The sequence below is a fragment of the Sporothrix brasiliensis genome, assembly GCF_000820605.1.
Source record: "Sporothrix brasiliensis 5110 chromosome Unknown Cont20, whole genome shotgun sequence".
NCBI classification, from domain to species: Eukaryota; Fungi; Ascomycota; class Sordariomycetes; order Ophiostomatales; family Ophiostomataceae; genus Sporothrix; species Sporothrix brasiliensis.
In genome coordinates, this window is record NW_024467139.1 from 3,153,427 (window position 1) to 3,171,932 (window position 18,506).

General features: G+C 58.5%; 5 protein-coding genes across 5 annotated transcripts; 4 read left to right on the forward strand and 1 right to left on the reverse strand.

The window, feature by feature from the left end:
* Positions 1–258: 258 nt before the first annotated feature.
* SPBR_07219 (dimethylaniline monooxygenase) lies at positions 259–1,701 on the forward strand (the record flags this gene model as incomplete). The annotated part of the gene is made up of 1 exon (XM_040765473.1): positions 259–1,701. One exon carries the CDS (start codon positions 259–261, stop codon positions 1,699–1,701), a length of 1,443 nt encoding a protein of 480 aa, XP_040616862.1.
* Positions 1,702–2,358: 657 nt separating this feature from the next.
* SPBR_07060 (MFS transporter, ACS family, pantothenate transporter) lies at positions 2,359–4,017 on the reverse strand (the record flags this gene model as incomplete). The annotated part of the gene is made up of 3 exons (XM_040765315.1): positions 2,359–2,695; positions 2,764–3,056; positions 3,127–4,017. 3 exons carry the CDS (start codon positions 4,015–4,017, stop codon positions 2,359–2,361), a joined length of 1,521 nt encoding a protein of 506 aa, XP_040616863.1.
* Positions 4,018–5,807: 1,790 nt separating this feature from the next.
* On the forward strand, positions 5,808–6,213 carry SPBR_07985 (thioredoxin 1; the record flags this gene model as incomplete). Its single annotated transcript, XM_040766236.1, has 2 exons — positions 5,808–5,935; positions 6,015–6,213. The coding sequence occupies 2 exons, from the start codon at positions 5,808–5,810 to the stop codon at positions 6,211–6,213; spliced, it is 327 nt and encodes a 108-aa protein (XP_040616864.1).
* Positions 6,214–8,672: 2,459 nt separating this feature from the next.
* Positions 8,673–14,387, forward strand: SPBR_06323 (uncharacterized protein; the record flags this gene model as incomplete). Its single annotated transcript, XM_040764580.1, has 1 exon — positions 8,673–14,387. One exon carries the CDS (start codon positions 8,673–8,675, stop codon positions 14,385–14,387), a length of 5,715 nt encoding a protein of 1,904 aa, XP_040616865.1.
* Positions 14,388–14,999: 612 nt separating this feature from the next.
* SPBR_06481 (uncharacterized protein) lies at positions 15,000–18,308 on the forward strand (the record flags this gene model as incomplete). The annotated part of the gene is made up of 1 exon (XM_040764737.1): positions 15,000–18,308. The coding sequence occupies one exon, from the start codon at positions 15,000–15,002 to the stop codon at positions 18,306–18,308; it is 3,309 nt and encodes a 1,102-aa protein (XP_040616866.1).
* Between the last annotated feature and the right edge of the window lie 198 nt (positions 18,309–18,506).

An 18,506-nucleotide genomic window follows, 5' to 3' on the forward strand; every position in this document is an offset into this window, starting at 1 on the left:
CACGCGAGAAGCGTGCATGAGCCCAGGTGGGATGACGAGCGAGGTCAGTGAACGAGCGAAACGAGCGTGCCGATGGACAGGTATCACAGTGGTGGTCCGCCCCGAGATCGCAAGCTCGAGCGCTGCAATGTTTGAGCTCTTATAAAGGAAACCATATCGCTCGCAACCATTGACGATATCGTGGCTGTGTTCGCACCTCTACATTGTTTTGTCTCTATCCGCCTGCCTATCATCATACAATCTGTCACATACAACACCATGGCCCCTCGTTATCGTCGAGTAGCCGTGATCGGCGCCGGCCCGTCTGGCCTTGCGGCCACACATGCACTCGCGTCAGAAAAGTCGTTTGACACGATCCGCGTGTTTGACCGCCGCGACCAGGTTGGCGGTCTCTGGCATTACGATGCCGAGCCTGACACGTTTCCCACGACGACAGGCGTGCCCTCGGACCAGACGCGCAAACCACCTGTGTCCTCATCCGAGCTGCCCGCGTTTACGCCCGCCAGCGCGCCAGACCACTACGCCCGCTCGGCACTGTATTGGGACCTCGACAGCAACGTGGGTGCCGAGTCGATGGCCTTTACACACACGCCGTTCCCTGTGGTTAACTCGCCCGTGTCGATTGAGCGGTTCGGACACAACAACCCGTCGCGGCCGTACGGCGTGATCACCAACTGGATCGAGGACCTGTTCAAGCCGTACCTGTCGCTGGTCACGCTGCGGACGACGGTCGAAAAGGTCGACAAGCGCGGCAAGGAGTGGGTGCTGACGCTGCGGCGGTCGGGCCTTCTGTACCGAGGCAAGCCGCACGACTACTGGTGGACAGAGGCCTTTGATGCGGTGGTGGTGGCGTCGGGCCACTACCATGTACCCTTTGTGCCGGCCATTGACAACCTGATCGAGGTGTCCAAGCAACTGCCCGGCCGCTTCGAGCACAGCAAGTCGTACCGCAAGGCGGCCAAGTACGCCGACAAGCGGGTCCTGGTGGTGGGCGGCAACGTGTCGGCGTCCGACTTTATCCAGGACCTGCACGGCATTGTGAGCGGCAAGCTCGAGGTGGCCGTGCGCAACAAGAACCCTGTGCTCGACGCCGTGTACCGCCTGCCCAATGTGCGCCTCCACACGACCGTCAAGGCCGTTGAGGCATCGGCCGACGGGAAGGTGAACGTGGTGTTCAGCGACGACCATCGCATCGACGGCATTGACTACGTTCTCTTTGCCACGGGCTACCGTCTGCAGTACCCCTTTTTGCATCCCAACCCGACCACGCCCGAGAACCGTGTCGCCGGCTTCTACCAGCACGTCTTTTCGATTGACGACCCGTCCCTCACCCTCATTGGCCAGGTCAAGGCGGGCCTCTCGTTCCGCGTCTACGAGTACCAGGCCGTCGCCGTCGCCCGCTACTACGCCGGCCGGAACGGCATTCCACTGCCTACTGCCGAGGACCAACGCGCCTGGGAGACCGACCGCGTCGCCAGGCTCGGACCCACCAACGCCTTCCACGCCATCGCCCCGGACTTTGAGGTGTACTTTAACTGGCTCGTCGACTTTGCCGGGCGGCCGGCACCGGGCACCGACGGATATGCACTGCCGCGCTGGGACGACAAGTGGGCGGCGCAGGGGCTGGCTATTCTGGGGCTGAAGGACAAGTACTGGCGGCGGCTGATTGCGCAGGATGCAGCCATCAAGGCGAAGCTGTAGACATGTGGGACGTTGGTGCAGAGGCTGGACATTGTACATACAGTGAGACGATAAATGAAGGTGGTACGAACAGAAGCATTTTGTTTTAAAACACACACAAAAAAAAAGAACAAAAAAAACGTACAGCAGCGGGTATTCGCTGGTCGTCACCGACCCAACTACTAATCCGCCGATTAAAGGTTTGACTAGGGGAGAGCGGACGGGATCCCGTATTGTCCTTTATCTATGGCCGTACGTGGAAAAACAGCGGGACAATGAGTGTTTTATGTGCTACGTCCACCCGAGAAACAACGTTGTACCGAAATAAAATGATCCATCTTCACCACGGCGCTAATACAAGCAGCTTCAACAGTATTGGTTTCATTGCAATGGGCGTGTCTGCATTGCAGTTCAAGATCACAAACATTCGACACGCACCACGACCTGGTCAGTCTGATATACCGGCCCAGACTATAGACTACACCTTTAGGTCGAAAAACACACGTATATTGGCTCGCGGACAAAGCATATCAAAAGATGATTAAATTAAATATTTAAATACGTCGCAAATTGCGTTAATCATTCCCATGTACATTCTGGAGAACCAGAGATTTGGACAACTTGCTTATATACGAAACACCCCTCAGCCACATGACTTTCTGCACACTGATGCCAACACTATACTTGCACTTTTTCGTCCTTACCGGGGACAAGCGCTTGCTCGCGAGACAGCTCGCCCTCTTCCGAGTCGGTCGACGGCCGCCGTTCGGCCTCGGCCGCCGCACGTTTCCGGTCACGCACAATCATGTACTGGATGGCAAGGACAGCAAAGATGGCCGCAATCACGAGACCAAAGGTCGTGGGAAAGCCGCGGCGGAAGGTCGGGGCGGTGGTTTGCGGGAAGATGACGATGGGCAGCCAGGCGGCGACGGCGTACTGGAAGCCGTTCATGCTGCTGATGACGACGGCGCGTTGCTCGTTGTCGGCGGCGCAGACCTCGTTGGCCCACGTGTAACTGGAGTGGTGAGTAAGGAGAGCAGAGAAGCAGCCGCGAAAAGAGCGCAAGGGGGATAGGAGGCTCACTATACAGCCGTCATCAAGTGGATGTTGACGGTCAAAAAGGCAAACTCGAGAAAATGAATGTTGGAGGACCAAAAGGCGAGGATGCCATTGGGCAGGAGAGTCAAGATGAGCGGGATGAGCACAAAGGCGAAGCGACTGCCTGTGTAGTCGGACAGAAAGCCCCAGAGGACGACACAGGTACCGGAAATCAAGGCCGTGCCCGTCGGGATGAGGTTGCGCTTGGCGACGGAGAAGCCCTCGGACTTGAGCCAGATGCCAAAGTAGCCGTTGCCGCCACACGATTCGCCGTAGAGCTATACAAGTTAGATTTGTACAAATTAGACACACACACACAAACACACACACACACACCCGGCAACTCACCAAATAGCCTAGAGTAAAGAGATACCACTTCCACGACGACAAGATCCGCTTGAACATGGCCAGGTTGATCTTGGCCGGCGCCGCTTTGCCCTCCCGGTTGACCCGCGCAATGGCCAGTTCGCGCTCCGCCGGCGTCAAGTACCACGCCTGCGTGCGGAACGGCGTGTCCGGCAGCAAGAAAAAGGTGGCAATGCCCACGGGCACCGTCATGCTGCCGCACACAATGTACAGCCAGCGCCAGCCGGCCAGCCCGTGCACGCCGTCCAGGTTGTTGTACACGGCCGCCTGCATGTAGCCGCCAAACGCCGTGCCCAGCGGCGCGGTCATGTGGAACAGCGCAATGCGCTTGGCCGTCTCGGTCTTGGTGTACCAGGTGCCGAGCAGGTACAGCATGGCGGGGAAAAACGAGCTCTCAAACAGGCCGACCAGGAACCGGAAGGCATACAGCTGCCCCGTCGTGTGCATCCCGGCCTGCGCAAACGTCCAGATGCCCCAGCCGACCTCCATGGCCGTCAGCCAGAGCCGCGGCGGCACGCGCTGGATGATGAGCGTGCTGGGGATCTGCATGACGGCATAGGCGACCGTGTAGACGGACGTGGCGTACGTGTACTGGTTGCCGTACATGTGCAGGTCCTCCTGGAGACCCGAGACGTAGGCATTGGCGAGGTTGCCCTGGTCGAGGTACTTCATGAAGAAGCCGAGGCAGCCGACGGTCAGAATGGCCGAGTCGAGCTTCCGCAGCAGGCGGCGCTCTTCGGGGGTCTTGAGGTGTGTGTCGGTGTCCCAGATGAAGGACCGGAACGAGCGTTTAGTAGGTGTGGCGGCGGCGGCGGCGGCGTGAGCCGCGACGTCAGCCGCCACGACGGTGTCCGAAGATGTGATGGCGGCCATTATATTGTATTGCTGTCTGTATAGGCAATATCATAGAGGCTGCGACAGCACGCCGTACACCATACTCAAAATCAAGCAGAGTTTCCATTTTGTATTTATATTTCCCCACGAAAGCAATGCGGCCGCTCTCGCGATGACTGCCACGCGGGTCCCGGCATGGCTCGTGGCTGCATGGACCCAAAATACCGGCGACTGATGTCGCAAACCGGGGTTGCGGTAGCGACATCTGCCATATCACCACTTCTGCCCAATCAACATCCCGGCCTGCGCTATCAAACGCACCAAAACTACCAAAAGGTGTCAGAGCACACCAAAATCACGTCCCTCCTCGAAGCTACGTTCGCAATCACGGTGAACCCCTCTTCGGAAATATATGGCGAATCCATTCCCGGAACGGGAATTCCAACAGCTAACATGGCGAAGCCGTGCTTGTTCGGCCACGGAGTGTCACCTACGTATCGAGAACAGTCTACTCTTTGCGAACGGCCTGCATTCCTTCCAGGCTTTTGTCTCGTACACCGGGCGCCATATTTCGCTGTACGTGTACACATAAGGCTGGCGGTAGATCCAAGACGGCGCCGCACCGCCACTCCCGCTCTCAGCATGTAAACTGGAATACGGCCACGGATCTTCTGACAGCCTTACATCTTCTGTACGATATACAGGTGCTGCTATTATCTGTCCTTGTTTGCCCTGCTTTTCTGCAAGCCTCAAACCGGATCAGACGAACAACTGCTTTGTTGTGCTGTCATTACGTGACTGTCCACGAATGCAGCCGACGCAATTCTCAAAGGAGCTTGAGTTGTCCCTATTTTCGCTTGGCAAGACAAGCCAGCTGCTCAAAGCCAAAAGTTGCATCACGGCAAAACACAGATTACAATATCGTCGAGATCATCGTATGTCCCAGAAGGGAAATCGTAGGTGGTTGCTGCTGTTTTTGGCAGTCGAGGCTATTTGTCAACGGGCAACGCCTGCTACGCTAAAAGGGGCCGTTGCTCACTAAATTTACAGAGGCCCAGCTTACCTAACCATGCCCGAAAATGGGCGCTGTGATTTGGAAACAGCAGCCTCTGGCGATTGCCGTATTGGGACTAGCCTACCCAGAGCCAACACCCAAAACCCGGCACGATAATTCCCCGCCGTTCTGGTGCCTTCCTGGAAGAAAAAGCTGGCACAGCACTCTGTCGGACTCAGCCTTCTGTAACTGCGTCGCGCCAGGCGTTGACTGACAATGGATTACGGAGCACGTTAGACACACACACGCCTCGTTGCGCTGGGTCGGCGTCCCCGCCTTTCGGCAGAATGGCAGCATGTCGCGCATTCCAAATGGTGCAAAGCTCCAAGCTCGGGATTTTCTTGCACTCCATTCTGCCAGCCGTCCACCGCCGGTCGTGCTTGCTAATCGAAACGCGGTCGCTCCTGCCACCTTCCAGCTCCATCCATTGTCACTGCACGCCATCTAATCTTTTCTAAGCTGGCTCGCTGGCAGACGGTTCCTGCCCTGAGCCAATCGACCCCTCCCCCCGTGCCTTCCACGGCCCCTCGCCTCTGCCCAGTAAACGGGAAACGTGTATGCGACGCAGTTTTGTATATAGCGTCGACCTCCTGCCCCATTCTTTGACAAACCTCTCTTCTTTTTTTCTCCCTTCTTTTTTCTCAACATGTCTGCATCACGCACGCTCTTCAACCGACTTTCTACTACTGCTCGTCCAACGATCGCATCCCGCTTCGCTACCACTCCGCTTACCAGATCTACCGCGTCCCGCGCCTTCCACGCCTCTTCGCCCAACATGACTGTCCACGAGATCAAGACCTACGAGGAGTTTGCCAGCATCCGCAAGGTGAACAGAGTCGTTCTTGTTGACTTCCATGCCGTTTGGTGCGGCCCCTGCAAGATCATCTCGCCCATCTTTGAGAAGTGAGTCTTTCCTCTCTTTCCTTTCTCTCTACAGTGCAAGTACACTGCTCTGGTCTGATTGCCTGCTGACAACCTTCAGGCTCTCCGAAGATCCCAACTTCGCCAACATCTACTTTGCCAAAATCGACGTTGACGCCGTTCCCGAGGTCGCCCAGGAGCAGGGCATCCGCGCCATGCCCACCTTCCTGGCCTTTGTCGACGAGAAGAAGACGGGCGAGATCGTCGGTGCCAACCCGCCCGCCCTTCAGCAGCTTGTCGCCAACGCTGCTTCCGCATAGAAGGAAATGGAGGGGAAAAGACAAATACATACAAAATACAAAATAAATACAGGCACGAACCAACAAAAAAATGAAACAGAAAAAAACGTACTTGTCTCTGTTATATACCTTGCTATATATCCATAGATTGAATTCGTTCATGACAATTTTTTTTCATACTTTCCGTTGATAGTGCAGAATGCAATTGGAGCGCCAAAAGTGACGTATTTTCAGTGGTCCTTGCGAAAAGCCAAACTCTAAAGCTTGCGACGTGTCACGTGATACATCACATATAATTATGTCACGGGCGAGGGAGTCGGTATCAACACCGTGCCGCGCAGATCACGACTTGCAACCTTACCGCGCCGCCTTGGGCCTGCATGGTGCTCTTTTCTGGTTAGAACATGCGATGTCTGGTTTATTTTTGGAAAGACGGTGGAACACCCCGGAGAATCCACGCGGATAGGGCGCCGAGGAAAGGGGAACAAGAAATGCTGATGCCTGGAATCTGACCTGCGTCAGTGGTTGACAAGGGGGCTCAGGGGGCATGTTGGAGAAGAAGAGGAAGGGTAGCCCCCTGCATTCTGCAGCTGTTAAGACTACGGAGCATATCACGGTAAAAGAAGATAATTTGCATGAAGTATTCTTCAAGCTTATGGAGTCGCGAGACGGAGAGCTCTTTGGACACAATTCGAAGCGGGCGCACCTGCCTTGCATTGAATGACACTAGTGCCACGTTCGAGCTCCACTGCCTCTTGGACCTTTATCCCACTTTGGGACAAAGAAGCTTAGCATTGGCGATTACACGGCATCTTAGAATCTTGCCAGTTATCAAGCTGCCTTTTCATAATCAATTACGCTCGTTCACTCACAGAGTCGTTTCTTTGCTACCTTGAATGCGTCTGTGGCGTAACATAGCCTAATGCTACGCCCAGAGCAGGCGAGGCGGTGCAGTTGGTGTGTTTGGTATGTTTATGTTTGGTGCGTTTTGCTGTTCCAGAAACGCCACCCAACCGACATTCCTCACTGTGAAGCCGCTAACCGACGGTTCACTCCCTGGAAGACGAAGAGCTTGATAATTCGTGCGCTAAACCCTCCATCCACCGTCACATTGGTCGTGCCTGAGTGCCTGGCAAAAGGGAGGCAAAAGAGAGGAAGCCGTCCGCGCAAGTTCCCGTGACGTGACGCCGGCTGGTTTGATGTACTTTTAGTTCAAGGCCGGGTCTGGTGCCAGCATCCCAGAACCTCGTATTATTGGCACTATTGTGGGCGTCCTCCCAAAGCCCAAGACGAGCCTAGGCCGCGAGTTTTTATCAAGGCGCTTCTTCTTAACCCCAACGCCGTACTTGGCGTCGCCTCTTTCCTTGTGCCTCGTCTTGCCTGCGCCTCGCTCTTTCCCTTTGTGCGTTCGATCATGCATTTACACCTTATTCATTCGCTCTTTCTTATTTACTATTGGACTTTCTTATCCTACCTAGTCGCAACTTCTTCCTTTGGGTTGGAATGACAGCTCCTGCCGCTCCTTCCCCTTTCCCCCTCTGAAACCCCAACTCCTCTTTCCACGTCTCGTCCGATCTCCGTCTTCTCGGCCGTCTTCGAGCTCTATTAATATCCTCTTTCTGCAACCTACAACTCAACAACATACGACAATCATCTCTCCTGCACTAACCGCCCGTTGTGCATAACCGCTCCCGCACGCTTTCTCCTCGGCTGGCATCTGTCGCCTATCAGACGCCCGCGCTACGAAGTCATCCAAAATCGACCACGAGGCTGAGCCTCGCCCGTCTCCAATTTGTCCCCCTCTTCGTCCCTTTCTTACATCTTGTTTTGTCGTCTCCTGATTTTGTCGCCTTCCCATCCTCGCCGACGGCTTGCACCTCACATCTCTCACTATTGCACACCTCGTCTCCCATCTCTTCTACTCGTCGCCTCGCTTTCTCTACACTCTTGGCACATTCCCGACGATCTGCAGCAAGCCACATGTTTCCGATCGTGGCCGCTCTGTCTGCCCCCGATTTTGTCCTTACTCGAGCAGCGTAGCCGCACTCGCATAAACCTGCCCGGCCCCCCCCCCCCCCCCGCCTTGGTGGTACAGCCGGCCTTTCTTGTGCGCTGCTTGGCGTCTTTTGTCCCCTAACATCCAAGTATCCAAGTCTTCTTTCGTACTTTGGAGGGCCTTTTTGAGTGTTCAATATTCTTTTGTGGCCCGTATCTCTGCATTTCTGTTTCCTTTGTCTCTAGCTCCTTTTATTTGGCCCAACTGCCTTCACAGCGCGTGTTTTTAGACACGCGCACGCATCGGTCTCGTTCTCAACATACCCAATGTCCTAATAACGCCTCGTTGCGCACTGGGCAGCTCCGATTCATGGACATACTGGACATACTGGACATACTGGACATACTGGACATACAATAGTTCGCACCCTTGGAATTCCTTTTGATCGAACCAAGGCTGCGTCCCAGCGTGTGGGGTTACAAAAATGGCCGTCCCGGCCGCCGTTGAGATGGATGCGTCCAGCGTCAGCGCCACTGCCCGGCTGCAGCGATTGGGGGCCATCGGAGCCGATCTGGGCGTCCACTCGCCGCCTCCCGTCACTCCACTCAGAAAACCATTGCAGCCATACAGCGTTCGCACGCCCTTTGACGACGACGACGCAGAGAAGCTGCTCAGACAGAGGCGTGTGGCCGCCGAAGGCCAGCGGCCACCCACGCTCATGCGAGCATTCACAACATCCAAACGAAAAGAATGGACGCCTGCCGAGATCTTTGCCGCCCTCGAAGAGCATATCGGCCAAGGTGGCTCGGCTGCCCTTGCCGAGTCCTTGGTTGTAAAGCTCACGGCCGTCGGCGGCAACGTCAACGTTGTCGACACCAAGGTCAAGGTCAACAAGCTCACCCGTCGCCGCAGCATTGAGTCCTTGGAGCGCAGCCGCTTGCTGCAGCGTGTCATTGAGCTCAACAACCCGGATCTGGTTGCCGTTCTGGTCCCCTATGCCGACCCCATGACCCTGGACTCCGCTCTCCCCGCGGCCATCCGGTCGGGCCACCCCGAGATGGTCAAACACCTGCTCCGCTATGGTGCCGGTGTGGCCAATACGACCGCCGGCCTGGATGCGTTCCGCCAGCTCTGCTCCGCGGATGCCAATGCTGACCTGGTCGGCCTCTTGCTCGCATCAGACGGCCGGCCAGATGCCTCCGACCTATCACTGGCCATGGTCGATGCTGCCAAGCATGGGTGCATCGAGAATGTCATGCATCTGAGCCGCTCGGCCGCCGATGGCAACTACGACAAGGCCGCCGCCCTCTGTGCAGCCATCAATTCGTGCCGTCCCGACATTGCGCTGGCCATTGTCACTGGCATGCACCCACCGCATACCTCGTCGGTCAACGGTGCCTTTAAGCTTCTTTTTGAGCACCCCACAGTCCTGCCAAACGACAAGATGGCGATGGCAGAGATTCTGCTTTGCGCCGGCGCACACGGTGACATCGTCGCGCACCATCTAGCACAGTCGTGCATAACCAACTTCTCCGCCATGGCTTCTCTCCTGGCAGACTACGGCGCGTCCGTCGAGTACAACAACGCCGCTGTCCTACGTCGCTCCCTGGCTCAAAAACAAATGGATTTGGCCAAGATTCTCTTCTCCGAAGCTGTCGCCGTGAGCCCCCAGCTGGCCTCAAAGTGCATCACGTATCTCCCCAAGAACGTCAGCAACGAAGAGCGTTTCGAGCTGCTTCTCCTCCTCCTCCGCAAAGGGGCGGGCGGTGCCCGTCTCAATGACTACCTCATCGAAGTAACCGCAGCAGGCGATGTAAACTCGGTCAGACTCTTGCTTACACCATTTTACCCAGAACACATCGACGTTGGCCCGCCAGATGACACAAGAATGGCGCACAGACAGCCCGCCATCCACCAGCAACACCACACGGCCTCGGTCGACCACAAAGACGGTGCGGCCTTGCGGATGGCCGTTCAGGCAGCCAACTTTGACATGGTCGCCGCCATGCTGTACTCGCGCCCTCAGCGGCCCTCGCCGAATACCTTGGCCAAGGCCTTTCCCGACATCTTTCACCTCCCTGCCGACCAACGATACGAAATGACCGACATGTTTTTGAGAACCGGCTTCTCGGGACCGGTCATCACGGAGACCCTCCAAAAGGCGATCCAAGAGCCACCACAGGCCCGCGACCAGCGCCTCATCTCGGCGCTGCTCAGAGCCAATGCTGACATTAACGCCTCGCTCATCTCTGCTGTGGCAAACGGCGATGTCGACTTGATGCAGGACCTGCTGCACAAGGGCACTCCGACCAAACAAGCTCTGGCTGCCGCTTTGTCCCAGACAGAGACCCTCGTCGACGTTCACACCCGGCGGCAGGTCGTCCACCTGCTCCTCGGTGCTGGCGTCGGCGATGAGCGTGCTGCTGTATCTGAACTCCTGATTCATACCATAAGCCAGCCGGCGCTAGACATGGAGCTTGTCGAGATGCTCTTGGTACAAGGCGAAGCCGACATCAACTACAACGGGGGTGAGGCTGTTGCTTTGGCTGCCTCCTCGCCCAACGATGACATTCTGCAACGGCTCCTGGCCACAAAGACAGCCAACAGAGATACGCTCTTGCACGGACTCAACTGCCTCTCCAGCCATCCATCAACAGCCGCTAAAGCGATTAAACTGAAAACTCTTCTCCGTTTCGCGGACAGCGACATGAAACAGCAGCTCGACGCCCTGCTCGTCTCCGAAGTGGTGACTTCTGTCAAGGCCCCGCCTCAAGAGCGCATACTTTCTGTTGTTCAGGTGCTCTTGGCTGCCGGTGCCGATGTCAACGCGCACAACGCCGACGCACTTGGCCATGCCGTAGCTGCGCCCGTTGTCCAGATTGTCGAAATGCTACTCAGCCGCCAACCAAGCCAGGCCTCGCTCATCAAGACCATCCCGCGCATCTTTAACATCACAGACACCATGGACCGGTTAGCCGTGGCGAAAATGCTGCTGCAAGCTGGTGTTCCTGCGTCCGAGGTCAATGTGACGCTGAATCACGCCGTCGTCCACTTTCCGGAAGATCATCCCCTCATCAGGACCTTGGCCTCCGCCGCGGACGGCAACCAAGGCGCTGCCCTCCTCTCTGCAGCCCGATCCAAGACACCCGACCTGGTGGCTGTACTTTTGTCGGCGAAAGCGTTTGACGTTGAGGTTCTCAATTCGGCTTTGTACGAAGTGATGACAACACCAAAGACGCCGACGCGGTTGGCGATGAGCAAACAGATTCTGGAGGCTGGTGCAACTGGATCTGCCGTGTCGGATGCCCTAGTGGTCGCCGCCTCGGACGCCGACCTCGACCTCTGCGACTTGCTCGTATCATACGACGCTAGGGCGGACCACAATGACAGCCAAGCGTTTATTGCGGCATGCAGGTCTGGGGCGTCGGATGTCCTACAGACACTCCTGAAAAGCCGGTCGGAAATTACGCCAGAGACCTTGTCTCGCGGGTTTCAAGAGGCCGGTGCAGTCGACGACCTCAATGCGCGCGAGGCCACATTCTCCCTTCTCTTGAGTCACGGCGTCTCTGGAATGGTCGTTGATAAAGAACTTGCCACGTCAGCTGGTTACGGAGACGACGGCGTTGGTCTTGTCCGTCTCCTGCTCCAGAATGGTGCCGACACCAACTACAATGACGGAGAAGCCATCCGGACAAGTACGCGACATGGCTTCATGGCGACGCTCAGGCTTCTGCTGAACATTGTGGACGACACAGGCGCGATAACGAAAAAGAATCTTCCAGCTGTAGGAGGCCCATCCCAGGACACCCTGGCCCGCTCTCTCAAAATTAGCTGGATGCTGAAGAGTGAGCTGCGCTATCAGATCATCCAGTGGCTCTTTGCGGCCGGCCTGCAGCCGACCGAGGCCGTTCACATTGCGCTCAACAAAGCCGTCAAAGAAGGAAAACCAAATGTAGGACTCATCCGGCTTCTCCTCGAGCACGGTGCCTCGCCAGTCGCCGATGGCTGCCAGGCCCTGGTCAATGCTGCCTGCCGGTCCAGTATCGAAATTCTCGAGCTATGCACAACATTGTCGACGGTATCAGCATCCCACCTCGGTTCTGCATTGGCCGGCGCTTTGGATCCGTCAAGGGCAAACGTGTGGATGACCCAAGAGGGACTTGACACGGCCCGACTGCTCTTTGGGAAAGGTGCTAAGAGCAGCGACCTCGGCCACGTGCTTGCGCTCTGTGTGAGCGAGTGCGCAGGCGAATCCGACAACAGTGCCATTGCAAGGCAATTTGTTCAGCTGCTTGTCGAGAACGGCGCCAATGTGAACGTCAACAAAGGCGAGCCTCTCCAAGCGGCAGCCAAATTGGGCGATGCCGACCTTGTCCAGCAGCTTCTTAAGCTCAACCCAAGCGCCGAGTCGAAGGCGATGGCCTTTTCGTACATTTTCGAATCCGGTGTTTCAGAGGACGACATAGTGCGCCTCATTGAGCTCTTCCGCGAGGAAAGAATTCAGGGTGCTGAGAATGGCCTAGATGTCTTGTTCGAGCACCCCGACCGTGCGCCCGTCTTGTCGCTGGCCCTGTCCCAGTACCCCCGGTCCGTTCGCATCCTCGAGGCTCTTTTGGATGCAGGCTACTACCACGACCAATTGGTGGCGGCTCACACCACGCCGGATGTAGACAGCGACGAGCCTGTGACTCTACTCTTCTGGGCGCTCCTCCAACCACAAAAGAAAATCAGCAGCGCAGTAATCAACCTCCTGATTGAACGTGGCAGCAACGTCAACTTCGTTTCAAGCCTATCGATGACCTCGCCCATCATGCTCGCCATTCAGAGTCAACGAGCTGATCTCGTGAAGTCGCTCATCCGCGCGGGTGCCGACGTCGACGTGGCCGACTACAACAATCACACGCCACTTATTATGGCCGTCCAGGCCGGCGGCGTGAGGGCCGTGGAGATGATGACCGATATCTTGGAATTGGAGCCCACCAGGAACGACGGCTCATTGCATCTTGCTGCCAAGACGCTGAACCTCGCGGCGCTCAAGATTCTCGTGAAGAACAAGCACGATGTCGACTTTCCCTGTCCGGAGTACGATGGTCGCAGCGCCCTGGCTGAAATCTGCCAGCACGGTTCCGACGGGGCCGCGTTGGCGGGATCGCGGCTCAAAGCACTCGAACAATGCATGACATTCCTCCTGGACCACGGTAGCGACATTCAGCTGCGCTCCGAAGGCAAGACGCCGCTTCTCTTGGCCCTGGAGGCAAGCGACCCCGTGGCGACGACCAGGGCTCTCCTAAAGGCCGGGCTGTACAAGTATGTCAACAGCCCATTCAACCGGTTTCAGCAGGGCAACCTCGTATATTCGCCCACCATGTACGCCCAGCTTGTGCTGCAGCTGCCGGCGGCCGTACGAGACCAACTTGTGCGCGTCTTGAAGAGCAACCGAGCCGAAGACCTGTACTATGCGCAGTCGGGCCCACAGCCTCCCGGTGCCGTGAGCGTGCCTGACGAGCTGATGGAGATTGAACGCGACCGCCAGGCCCGGCTCGAGCGCGCCCAGGCCGAGGAACGCGACCGGGCGCTGGCGCGGCGGCACGCCGAGGAGCTGGCGGAGCTGACGGAACGGACACGGCGCGAGGAGATGCGGGCCATGAAGGAGCGCGCCGAGATGGAACAGCAGACGGTGCGACAAAAGGCCATTGCAGCCGCCGAAGCGCAGGTGGAGGCCGAACGCATACGCGCCGCGGGGGACGTCCTCGTCGTCCAGCAGCGTGCGGCCGCCGAGATCGAGGCGACGAATCAGCGCGCGCACGCGGAACTCATGGCTTCGCGGCGCAGAGCCGCAGCCGACATGGAAGCGATGCAGGCCAGGGCGCGGCAGCGCGAATCCGAGCACGCGGCCGAGCTCAACTTCAAGCGGCAGCAAGGCGAGCGGATGCTCGAGCTGGAGGACCGCAAGCAGCGGATGCTGCTGACCTACGAGCAGCAGCGGTCGGAGGACCAGGTGAACACCGCGCAGCAGGTCAGCTCCATTCAAGTGGCCCAGCGGCGGCAGATTGACGAATACGACCACGCGCAGAACAGGCGTGAGATGCAGCGCCTGACGGAGGGCCGTAAATTGGCCAGTGCGATCAAGCAGCTACCGGCCGGACCGCAGGGCCGCAACAGCAACGTCGCTGGATACATCATGGGGGAGGTCACGTAGGTAGTGACCTGGATCTGTTGTCGGTGTCATTATGTGGGATCCAGTTTGACTATCTTTTTTTTTTTTTTTTGGTTATACGGCGTACTTTGGAAGCGATTTGAGAAGACGGCCGTCTTCTGGTTGAAACGAATTCACGTCGACTTATGATATTTCGACGATGTGCGGATGCTATTCTTAGCTGCCAATATCGTGGTACATTTCAGCCACCTAATAACGAGTTATGCTACGATGTATGTAAAGAGACAATATTTGAACAAAGCATTACATTTGGGAAGAATCGATCGAAACCAATAGAGTTCATCCAATACAAAATGGAAGCCGATGTCATACATCAGGCCCGCACATGCCACGTGACATATCACATGTGCGAGTCTCCAAATAGACGCGTGTAAGTGGGACGCGTCGCGGCGGCCAATTCAGCTTAACGCGTCCAGGCATGCCCATTTCGCCTGCCGCAAACAACGGACGTTTGTGCTGAATCCAAAGTACACAGAACAAGGCAAGAACGTCGACACCAAAACACCAAATTAAGGGGCAATCGCCGTAAGACACATCACCACTTTTGTCCGTTCCGCGACTGACCTGCCCATCCTTGGTTTCGTCCCCAACACAATGGACGTCGGCGTCACCAGCCAGCCAGTTGCGGCGCCATTGGCGTCCGTCGAGTCGGCCGATTCTGCTTCTGCCCCTCGGCCGGTGAAAAGAGTTGCGCGCGGAGGATTCGTCGATTCGGACGACGAAGAGGATGACGATATCTCTCCAGACACTACGGCACGCGTCACTGCTTCAATACTGGAGCCATCACAGCCACAAGCAAATCAGACACAGCAAACACGGCACAGCGAGCCTACGTCTACAGCGCCTCGTGCAAATGCCAGCCAGGAGGGCGGCGATACACATATGCACGATGCACAGATCCCGTCTCAAGCCGAACTCGACGATCTCCTGGCCCAGACGGCGCCACCAAATGACAGCCGGGGCCTGGAAAACCAAGACGGCCTCTCACCGGTACCGGTCGAGCACGAAGAGGAGGACCGCTACGACCTATTGTTTCGTGCCGCCCCGGCCGCCGACGACACTTTGCCAGCAACCACACAGCCCTCGACAATGAACACCATCTTTGTACAGACGTGCTCCGGCCGGGCCATCCCTGTGCGGCAGCGCAGCACGCCCCGGGCGCCCGTCCCGTACGAAGCCATGGTGGCGCAGCGGTCCAAGACCAAGGAGGGCCGGGCGCAGCGCAATTTTTACGGCATTGCGGTCCACGAACTTGTGGACGGAGCGAGACACGAGATGGCGGTGCAGAAGGAGGCGGAGAAAAAGAAGCCGGCAGCGGCAGCAGCAGACGCAGCAGGCGAGGCCGTCCAAGCCGCTCCCCAACCCACAAAAGGCAAAGGAACCGCATCTGGCCGCCGGCCAAAACGCGCAATGCTGTGGACAGAAAAGTACCGGGCACGCAACTTCATGGACCTGGTGGGCGACGACCTGACCAACCGGCTGGTGCTGCGGTGGCTCAAGCGGTGGGATCCGCTGGTGTTCCCGGGTGCGCGGAAGCGTGTTCCCCTTGTCAAGACACCGCACGCGGACGGCAACGGCAACGGCAACGAGGAATCCGAAAAACCTCACCGCAAGATTCTCATCCTGACGGGCCCGCCCGGCCTCGGCAAGACGACGCTCGCCCACGTGTGTGCGCGGCAGGCGGGATACGAGGTGCTGGAGATCAACGCCAGCGACGACCGCAGCAGGGACGTGGTCAACGGGCGGATCCGCACGAGCCTGGGCACGGAGAGCGTCAAGGCGGTGGAGCAGACAACAACGCTAGGCGCGGCAGCCGCAGACACCAAGAAAACCAACGTGGCGCGCCCCGTGTGCGTGATTGTCGACGAGGTGGACGGTGTGGTGGGCGGCACCGGCAGCGGCGGCGAGGGCGGCTTCGTCAAGGCGCTGATCGACCTGGTGCTGCTGGACCAGAAGAACGCGGGCGGCGCGGCGTCCGCTGCTCAGACGACGGCGGCCTCGAGAAGCCGCAGAAGCCGACGCGGCGACGACTTCCGACAGATGCGCCCGCTCGTCCTCATCTGCAACGACATCTACCACCCGGCGCTGCGGCCCCTGCGGTTGTCGGGGCTTGCCGAGATTGTGCACGTGGGCAAGCCGACGGTCGAGACGGTGGTGACGCGGCTGAAGACGATTTTTGAAAAGGAAGGGATCCCGTGTGAGAAGGAGGCAGCGCGCAAGCTGTGCGAGGCGGCGTGGGGGATGGCGACGGGCAGCGAAGCAGGCAGGCGGGGGACCGAGAGCACAGCAGAAGGCGACCTGCGGGGGGTGATGGTGGTGGGCGAGTGGGTGGCGCGGCGACTGCGGGCGACGGCATCCGTGGACACGTTTGCATCGGCGACGCCGCACTTGACGCGCGCTTGGGTCGACAAGCACGTGCTCCCGGATCTCGCGAGCGGTGGCGGCGAAGGCGGCGGCATCGGGGCCCGCGGCCTTGGTCGCGGCGGTGTGCGCGAGATTGTGACGCGCGTCTTCCAGGAGGGTGCCGGCTTCCCCAAGACAGCGGCCAGCACGGCAGGGCAAGTGACAGCGTCGACATCGTCGACATGGACAGCGTCGGCCACGGCGACGTCCGCCCAGACATCCTACCGGCACGAGCAGCCCAAGGGGCAGATGAGCTTCGCCGAGGCGCAGCAGCGCTACGCGATGGGCCGGCTGCGGGAGATGATTGAGACCAGCGGCGACGTCGACCGCATCATGACGGACATCTTTGGCGAATACCCGCACCGCGAGTTCAACGACGACAGCTTCCTCAGCAAACCGGACGCGGCGTACGAATGGATGCACTTCCACGACGCGTGCGCGCGCCGCGTGTTTGGCAGCCAGGAGTGGGAGCTGGCGCCGTACACGAGCCAGCCCGTGCTGGCGTGCCACCAGCTGTTTGCGACGACGCGGAAATATGTGCCGGACGACGCGCGGGCGGGAGAGGACGGCCGTCCCGCGCTGCCCTTTTCCGGCCCCCGCGCTGATTTTCTGGCACGCGAGGCCGAGAAGCACAGCCGCGCAGCACTGCAGGCCATCCAGGCGCAGCTGCCGCCCTCGCTGATGCGCGCGTTCCGCAACGCCGAGGACCTGGCCGCCGACTTTCTGCCCTACGTGCTGCGGCTGGTGTCGCCCGATGTGAAGCCGGTGCTGGTCAACGTGGCCGCAGCCAGCCACGCGGGCGCCAACGGCAAGAGCAGTGGCCCCACGGCGGTGGCCAGTGTCCGCCGCGAGGGCGAAAAGATGCTTGTGCGGCGTGCAGCCGAGGTGCTCGCCGAGCTGGGCATCAAGCTGCAGCGCGGCATGCTCGAGGACGCGGGCGGGCCGTCCTCCGCCGCCCCCGTTGGTGTTGGCCGCCCGCAGTGGGTCTACCGCATGGAGCCCGACCTGGACATGCTGGCGTCGTTTGAAACGGCCAGCGGGCTGCTGCTGTCCGGCAGCAGCGCGGCGCCCACGCGGTATGCGGTGCGGCAGGTGCTCGACCAGGAGCTGCGCAAGACGCTGGCGGCACGAGACAATGCGGCGCGCCAGGCACGCTTCCAGGCCGGCACAGCTCTGGGCGCGCCCAGCAACGACGACGACAAGGAGAACCGGAGCAGCAAGCGCAGCGGCGTCAAGCGCAAGTCGGCGGCAGCGGACCTGGAGGAGGCGTCTGTCAAGCGCGACTTTTTCGGCAGAATCATGGCCGAGGTGCCGACGGCAGCCACCAACGCGCTGCAGGAAGTGGACGGCAACGCGCGCGCGGACCGGTCCAAGAACGGCGCCGCTGCCGACGAAGGCACCGGCGACAAGGGCCAGCGGGTGTGGGTGACGTTCCACGAAGGCCTGAACAATGCTGTGCGCAAGCCCATCTCGGTCGACGAGTTCTTGCGGGGCCTGTAAGGGTGTGTTGTACGTCGTTGTTCCTACGAGAAAGGATGGGCATACGATGCAGCATGTGATGACGAAGATGAATTGATGTCATTGATCAGGCGTTGGTTTTACTACATAATCTAGATGCATCGAATATTTGCACATTTTTGTATCAACTACGATATTAAGAGCAGAAGCAGAAGCAGAAGCAGAAGCAGAAGCAGAAGC